This window comes from Fukomys damarensis, unplaced genomic scaffold, assembly GCF_012274545.1.
Source record: "Fukomys damarensis isolate Sample0158 unplaced genomic scaffold, DMR_v1.0_HiC HiC_scaffold_23, whole genome shotgun sequence".
NCBI classification, from domain to species: Eukaryota; Metazoa; Chordata; class Mammalia; order Rodentia; family Bathyergidae; genus Fukomys; species Fukomys damarensis.
In genome coordinates this window covers 28,953,849-28,962,933 of record NW_022900935.1, presented here as the reverse complement: position 1 = coordinate 28,962,933, position 9,085 = coordinate 28,953,849, and the positions used below count along the sequence as shown (strand labels likewise).

At 37.3% G+C, this 9,085-nt stretch overlaps 1 protein-coding gene across 7 annotated transcripts in view; it reads right to left on the bottom strand.

Annotated features, from left to right (window-relative positions):
* Nucleotides 1–8,928, bottom strand: part of Elavl4 (ELAV like RNA binding protein 4) — an 85,273-nt gene extending 76,345 nt beyond the window's left edge. For 3 of the 7 annotated variants that reach the window (XM_033767504.1, XM_033767505.1, XM_033767506.1), the window contains exon 1: nt 8,797–8,928. In XM_033767504.1, the coding sequence (XP_033623395.1) occupies nt 8,797–8,913 (117 nt within the window). In that variant the 5' untranslated portion in view covers nt 8,914–8,928. Of the gene's footprint in view, nt 1–5,263; nt 5,461–6,022; nt 6,294–8,796 lie in introns of those variants that run through there. The other 4 variants (XM_033767509.1, XM_033767508.1, XM_033767510.1 and 1 more) reach the window with 2 other exon arrangements.
* Nucleotides 8,929–9,085: the final 157 nt, after the last annotated feature.

Sequence of the window (9,085 nt, the reverse complement as noted above, 5' to 3'; positions counted from 1 at the left end):
GGCAAAAAAAAAGGCTTTCAAAAAAAAAAAAAAAAATCCAAAAAAGCAGAAAAGGCAAGTACAACAATAACATTAATCTTAACATTCTCAACCAAATGTATTTAAGGATTTCTTTATGGCTCTCGGTCTTTCTGTTCCTTGTAGAGAGAGATCCTTATTAAGAGGGAAAATATCTCTGGTGTTAACTACAACAAGAATCTCCATAATGAGCCTTGCATAGCAAAAATGGTCAGTCCTAAAATGGTATGGAGAAAGGCTGACTCTCAGGGTTGGGGTGGGGAGGAAGAGGTGGAGGGACCATCAACCTATTAAGAGATCTGACATTACACATTTTATTTCATAACGAATGTATAAAGAGCCACATAAATATCATCATTAAACAGAGTGGATGTTAACATCAAAAGCAAGCTAGCTGACTGATTGCTTTCTTATTTTTTGTCCTTAAACAATTTCATTTCCGAAGTGCTTGATTCCTAACACTGATGCTCCAAAGCTATTGTGAACATACTGTGGGGATAATTAATGAAGTAAACAATAAACAAGATGGCTCATCTTCCTGCTCCCAGCTAACATCCCAAACTGGATATAATTAAAGGTGTGAATAAACAAGCAAGAAGTAATGAACCTGTAAAGTCAAGGTTCTGAGAAATTATAGGGCATCCTGCACCGCACCAGCTCAAATTTATCACTCTTTATCTCTGACACTGGGAAAGTATGGATCCACATGTTGGTACCCCTCTTCACTCTAGACCTCAGCCCTTTTCTTCTCATTGCTAGATGGCTAATTTAAGACAATCACTGCTTGTGACAAATCACACCCATTCACCCACAGATCACTTTCTCTTTTTCCTTTAGAAAGCCACTGACCTATAAAAGCCCTCTACCCTTAAAATAAGCTAAGATTTCAAAATCCCAAGGATTCTAAAACACACACATACACACAATCACTCATAAAAACTTTTAAAAATGAAACACAGGATGCCAACACAGCTATCTCATCTTGTTTTTATCAAGGGTAGGATTATGTTCAAATGCTCCCAATAAATAACAGCTCTTCTCCCACATACAGATACACACACATTTTAATTTGAACCCAAGCTCTGATTCAAAGGGCAGCTTTCAGGATTTGCACATTTATAATTTCTCAAGTGGCAGCTACAGAAAAGTGTAGCTTTTCCATCATTACTAATGGAAGTCTGTAGGATATAGATATATTTATTTTTGATGTATATTAGAAATCTCATATTTTTCTAATAAGATACTTGAAGTTTATGAAGAAAAGAAGCTACTTCCCAGGGGAAGCAGCCCTATTTGGTTTTCCTTCCATTTACAGGTACACATAAACTTATAAGTAAGTGTGATACACAGTTCATAACACCAAATAAGGAACACTGAAGACAAGTGCAGGAATTCAGCAACACACACACTGATACACAATCTATCTCCCTTTCTTTCTCACATGCACATATGTGCTACATATCCCTCAAATGGATGGGGAATGGATGACAAGCAGTAAAAGGTTGACTTTACGTCCAAAAACAGAACTGATCAATTCTGCACAACATGGCTCATCAAGTAATAAATAGAAAGACAAAAGCTTAAGAATGTTCATGTCCATTCTTACCCCCAAACACCCAATGACACTGGGAAAAAAATACTGCATTGCAGCACTTGGCAGCGCATACTCCTATATCTAGCATCCGCTGGCCCACTCGCCAAAAAATGTACACATTACATTTCCAGCAATAATTAAGTTCCTGGTGGCCACATATCACTGGAACTGATGAAGAAATTTGTCAAGGCCAAAGGACTTCTGTCCATATATTACGGCCTCTATCAAGACCGCCAATTCCTTACTTGCGGTACACATAATTTTTTTCTTTTTTTAATTAAAACAAGGCATTAAGATGTCAAAGTCTAAATGAGGTACCACATCTCCTCATGGAAGGATTTGTATTTTGTCTACATATAGGAAGAGAATCTACCCTAAGAAGATAAGTGTAAAGGGGAAAAAATCTAACCAAAGGAAAGGACTTGCACTGAGGAAATCCTTTCATTGTTCATAGTAACTCTAACTTGAGAGAAATACTTCCATCCATCCCAAAATCCTTTTAGAGATGCAGAACACACATACAGAAAGCACCATCCTATGAAATTTCAAATAGATTACTCCCAATAGAAATCCTAAATTTAAAATATTTGAAGACTACCATGTCTCAAATCCTCTTTGCAAGACTGAAATTGAGACTAAAAGACATGTATGCAGTTCATTTTGTTTTTTGTTTTATAAAATATATTTTACTACTGCAGCTGTACAGCAACCTGCCCTTACGGTTGTAACAAAATTCAATATTTAAAAGGCTACAGGGAGAGAAGAAGTTTGAAGGCTTTGTGCAAACCATCAAACAGAAGCAAGCCCATCTATATCTGGCCAGAAGGATGACTTGAAAGAGTGGCAGTTAGGAATGAATGGGGCTAAGAGCCAAATGAATGTTAGTTTTTAAAAACGAGATATTAAAATCATCTTGTACATTAATGGTTGTGAAAGTGAATTTTCAGCTGCTTCCCCACCTGTGTTCATTTGACTCTTTCAAAAATTTAAATAGTAAATAATTTAGCCATTACATTACTATGAGATATATGGACATTCACATCATTAAAACTGTGTTACAGTCAGGTTTTTTATTTTCTTTTGCAGACATATTTCTAATCAGGTTTCTACTTCTTGATAAATGTGCACTCAGCGTTGTGCTTCCACAACGGCACACCTCCACATGCAGGTAGTAGGCATTAATTTTTTTTTTTAAGACAAAGAAGCAAGAAAAGGTCAGTAGCAGAATCACGTGTCTTTTTTACAACCCAAGCCAAGATGACAGTTCTTTCCAAAATTATTTTCCCCTAAGTAAAAGCTGTCAGAAGATACTCAAAATAAAATAAAGGAAACTATACTAGCGAAAAACAAAGTATTCTGTTTTTAAAAGGTAACATTTATTCACTTATCATAGGAGAGCAGGTTCGAGTATAGAACAAAAAATATAAGTTTATTTATTTTTACTTTAAGAGTCAAAACAAAATGTTAAAAACCCTCAGTAGGAAGACAAAACAAAAAGAAGCCTCTGTATGGAAAAAAAAAGAATGGTGGGGGAAGGTGTGGACAGATTTGCAATGGGGAAAGTAAAATTTAAGAGTATTTCAATTATATTTCTTAACCTTGTAATGTATTTCAGTATTTTTAAATCTTTCATTTTGGGGCTTATAATTAGCTATGTGATTATGTATTTATTTTGTTCCCCAGGAAGAAAACATAAAGATCACTGTTTCAGTTATTTTTACTTCCTATTCATCCAAGTAGTGTATTTTTCAGTTCTTTTGGTATCCACCATCATGAGAAAAAGACACTACTAGTAAAGCACACTATGAGAGAGAAAAAGCGAGAGATGCCTGTCACCCAGCGCACGCATGGGTCCCAGACATTCAAAGACACTAGAAAAAAAATCAGCTTTTCACTCAGTTTTTTGCCAACTCCAGAGTCAGGACCAAATGCCAATGGAAAGGAATGGTTGTGAAGGTGCAGCCTGAAGGATCTGTGGCTGAAGGCATGGGGAGAAAAAGGAAGCAAAGAGCTAGAATAGAACAATTCCTTTATTATTTTTTTAAAGTAATCTCTACTTGGGATATAAAATGAGAGATACAATGAACTCTTCAGAACTATAGTATCAACATCTGATTTAGTAAAAATATCAGTATCACCTAACATGAAATCACTGCTAACGGGAAATCTAGTCTACTTATATTTTTCCTATGAATATTTGCTGGAAATTTCTAAGAAATCATTTGTAGAACCTATCAGCTGTGGGAATTCACTATTATGCTTCCGTCAACTTCATTCAATATAATTTACATTTTTTAAATGGCTTCATAGGATTCCTTGAGATTTTTAGCACGTACAATTTCACAGCAGGGAAAAGGGGGAAAAAGCAAAAAAAAAAAAAAAAAAAAAAAAAAAAAAAAAAAAAAAAAAAAAGAAAGAAAAAAAGAAAAAGAAAGATTCCTTCCCCTCCCTTCCCCTCCCCCCTCTTCTTCCCTCCCTCTCTTTTTTAAACAAACAAACAAAAAAGAAAACCGGGGAGACTGAACAGATGCTTAAAAATAGATTTCTAAAAATCACTATAAACCAGAGTTAGAAATGTAATTAACACCTATTTATAAAGAATAATTAAAGTTGGGTTGGTCACAAAGAACAGCAAAGATAATCATGGTCCTGCTCCCCCCTCCCTTTTTACACTGTTTGCAGTGTGTTCTCATGATAGCCACCTGCTCCCTACTCGGCTTCTCCTCTGTTCGTTTCCCCGGCAACCTTTCATTGGGTTTTCCTCCCAGCTATCGCTTTCAGTTGGGCTGCTCGGTCTAATCTTATTTGTTTTACACCCATCAAAACATGCAGCCAGACAAAGGCAATCCTCTAAGAATGGGAAAAAGACCACAGCTTTGTTATAACATCTATGCAGAGAAAAAAGTCCTCCTTAGGCTTCTTCAGAGAAAAATAAGGGAGATGAATATGAATTTACAGCCTTTTGCCTACCCAGCCCTGAAACCCCATAAAAGCTATTGCTGATGAAAATTCAAAGTCAAAGTGGGCACTCGTGGCATCTGATCTTGCCATTTTGTGCCATATCTTCAGGGTCAACATCAGGGAAGAGGTGCGGCACTCAAGGAGTTTCCTTGCTTCCTTTTTTTTTCCAGAAAAAGATGATGCTATAAATAGATTTACTACTTTGGCAGAAAGGTTTTCCACTTTCCTATCCACATCCAAAAGTCCTGTTTCACGATTGCATCTGCTTGTACTGAATCTTACCTCCTCCACCCCTCCTTCCCAGCCTTCCCCATCACTCCTAGCAGGAGACTGAAAAAGAAATGTGCCTTTAACTTTAACAGTCATGTAATTCCACTGAAGGCTCACAGAGGCAGTGGACACGCCAGCCAACAGTGACGGTGACATTGTGATTGTCAAAAAAGACACCAATCTTGCTTGGCTAAAACGTGTGTTAGATGGAAAAGGCAGTCTGTGTGCCTGTGTGCATGCAATGCTATTATACTTGGCGGCGGATTCTGGTTTTCAGAAAAGAAAAATACTAATAAACACAAACGATCACCACAGTGATTTACAATGTACAATCCACCACCCTTACACACACACACACACACACACACACACACACACGCCCGGCCGGAACCTCCAAGCTGCCTTCCTCTTTTCACTTACCATCTTCAAGCCATTCCACTCCATCTGTGATCAGAAGAAGATGGACCCTTACACAGTGTGTCAAAAGCGGAAAGGAACGTTATGTAAAAGCTGACATTCCTTCTTACAGAGCTGCTGCCCAGAGAAGGAAGCAACAACTCAACACGCCAGGCACCGCTACACATACAAGCCGCCTCCTCTTTTTTATGAGGTCATGACAGGAAACTCTTTGAAATACAAGATGCAGCATTTACTGAAGCCCAAATAAATCATACTCTTTGCCGTTTTGACTGCGCAGTCCCCTGAAACACAACTGACCATCTCAGTGTTCAACATTCAGGCAGTACCTCTTGAGGTTTAAATCTCCAGCACAGAAATGGAGAGATTCCTAACCCCGCTGCATTCACCCTCAGCCGCACAAAACCCAGGCATGTAGATAAACCCCTTCTCCCTTACAAAAAGAAAACGCTTCTTTTGCACAATGGTCTCAAGTAATATAATCTCTTTCAACAAACCAGCAATTATTTCAGCCCACCCCCACCCTCTGTCTTTATGTTGAAGGGAAATCTGACAACGACCTGTTAAAAATGACAATCTATCTCCCCACTGTTTTTCAATAAAAGGATCTACCTGCATTCTACACAAAAGATATAGTAAATGCAAGAACCAAACAACAACGGAGAACTCAACTCTTGTGCAAGCATAAGACTGGTCAAGGTGTAGATGCTTGTCTTCCCTCTAGCAACACAAACAACAGATTATAAATCTAATCATACCTACCATAACCATTCTTATTGGCAAATATTGGGTCTTGCAGAGCTTCGACTCTTCTCTTAAAATTTGGAAAGGTTTCAGAATATATTTTTTAAATGACTACGCTTGTTATATATATTTAAAGATCCACAATACACGGTGTGGATGATTGTAAAGTAAATCAATTATTTGGGGGGCGGGGAGAGAAATAAAAAAAAAGAAAGAAAAGGAGCAGTGAGCTGAAACCCCCTGATTCTAGGATGTAGATAAGAACAACTGAACAGAGCCTTGCTGAAATTGGCTCGAAGCTTCCCCTTTTTACATCCATTTATGGGACCATCTGTCAGCCGAAGCCAGAATTTGATTGGCTGGGGAAACGAAGGGAGGCGTTGCAACATCAGGTGCTATTTAAATTAGCTACTGCCAGATTGGCGATGTTAATGATTTGGTGACCTCTACAACAACAGACACCAGATTTCTGAACTGCTTCTTGTGTCTGGTAATTAAGGCCCCGGCTGAAGCAACAACAGCCACACTTGTATTTTTACCTTTTCCTTCCTTTCAGCTCAAAAGTACTGTAACAACTGCAGGTCACTGGAAGCTTGCAAATCTTAACAGTGGGAGTGTCCTTCCTTTCTCCAGTCCTGAGGGATGCAGATTCGATCCCATGGATGGAGGGCTTTTCTGGTGTTGAATTTTTCAACCACCTTATCTTTCTTGATAGTTGCTTTCTAGCGAAATGCATATTTAATGATCTGCCTCTAGGCTTAAAGATACAACAAAAGCACTTTAATGTGCTAATACTTCTATATTTTAACTTTATTATTTCCCAATATTGCTGATTTTTTAGTAACGCTCCTTCTGCAGCTAACATGGCCAGCACTGCTAAAGTATACAAGGTTTGGGACTAAGCTTGCTCTATAAGCTAAGTTCACACAAGTTTGCCTCAGAAAACTATTTTTCAATAAACAAAAAAGAAAAAAATCTGGAGGAAAGAAGGGGGCAGCTGTCAGGCTCTACCTTTCTGTCTTCTGTTTGAGCTTTTCAAAAGAGAATGATGAATGATTTATTTAAATGAATTGATTTCTCAACTTGGTTAGGGGCATGATCTGAATTTTTAAAAATCACTAAAACATATTCTCCCTCTGCTTTCCCTACCATTCTACAGGTAAAATATGCTTTTGAAATAAAACCGTCTCATTTCATTACCTGTGCAGAGTGCTCATCTTAACTAAATAAGTAATTTTGCTTCTGTCCTTCAAATAATGCCTCTTTGCTTTTGGTCTCTTCAAAGATTTGCGAAGAGACATTTAGCCAGTGTGTGGTGATGTATATAGTTTATCTGCTGATGTTATACATTTCACAGCCTCTATGCTACCAAGCTTTCAGTCATAAATATTTTTTTCTTCTGGTCTGGGTTTTTTAAGTGACCTGAGAAGTTTATGCCTTATACCCATGCAAAAGGCTAATTTGCCACTATTTAACTTATTTGTTCCTCAATAAAAACAAAGAGGTAACAAATATCACCAAAATTCAACATAATCTTTGGCTCAATTTGACAGTAAGATAACACTAGAAACAGTAGACACACAGGCTAAAAAACAGCTATTTTCCTGAGTTCAAAATCCAAGAATAAATGTGTTTGTGAAAAGGAATAAGAAAAGAAAATAAGTTTTACATTTTAAAGATTGAAACTATTCTAAGTTACTATTTCATGAATACACATACATAAACATACATAAACACTTTAAAAGGAGAGACACTGTAAGACAGTATCTGCTGTGAACACTACATGAACTATTAGTCTTACACAGAAATAAGTTCGGCTATTAGAAATGAAAAGACGTAGCATATGAAAAAAGCAAAAATGTTAACACTATAATTCTTTCCTGGGGAACAACACTGGTTTAAGTACGCTCTTAAAATAATTTCTTTAGCAAATCTGTAAAGCGTCCCATGAGTTATAATAGTTATATATAATATCTATTAAGTGTTTATTCAGGATGAATTCACAGGTAAAGTGCTCTACATGACTCAACATATGTACACAGGGTAGGTGCATGTGTCTCAAATCAACAACAAAAACTGAGTGTGATTTCACCAGTATCAAAATATTGTGAAAAGTAAATATTAACATAGTGCTGAAAAACATATAAATTGAAACAGCTTACTTGGAACAAAATATTTACTTGGTATTTCTCTGTAGTTTATAAAAGATGGAATTTCTAAAAGAAAAAAAAATCATTTTCTCTCATCCATTCTAACCTCAGCACACTTGGTAAGCCTAAATCAACATAAGGTATATCAAAAGATATCTAGGCCACTTTTCTGAAATAGTAACTGTATATTGCAGTATAAATCATTAGCTGGCTTTGCCAAGCTAAAAATCCATGCAGTTTGTATATTGATCACTTCTCCAAAAACCTCCACTCTAGTCTTTCAACAGAATCCTCAAACAAATGCACAAATGTCCTCAGAGGCCTTTTCTCTAAAGACAAAGACAGAATCCTATTGTTGGGAAAAGTCAACCTTATTATTGCATTTCCAATAGTACCATTCATCTTCCAGAGTGAGGGGATGACCACTACTTCAGTGGTGTGACATCTGTAAAGCAACAGACTCTCAATATATTATCTCAAGAATCAGTTAGGTGAATCTCCCAGTCACGCACAATTTTTTTTTTCCGTTACAATCCTCTACCACCACAGAAAGAAACTTGTTTCACTCAAGCAGCTAAGGCAACCTAAAAATGATATCCCAGAGCTTTGGGGTTGCCAGCGCCGCCGCTGTATTCCTCTTACCATAAAAGAGCAGTTTCTTGACTCATTAATAACAATTTCCCTTAAAAGAAGTAATCTCATATCAGTCTGCCCCTCGCCACCATGCACACATCCCAAAGGTTGCAGATATCTCAGCATCAGTCGCCGGCGGCCAGCTTTCCCACACAGAGTCCAGATGGACTGTACCAGAAGCCAATTCAGCGTTAATAACTACCTACTCCGCGCAGTGGAGAAGCCTTACGTGGCACAATGGGCTAGGAAACAGCAGCCGGCTGAAACTGAAAAAAAAAAAAAAAAAAAAAAAAAACCA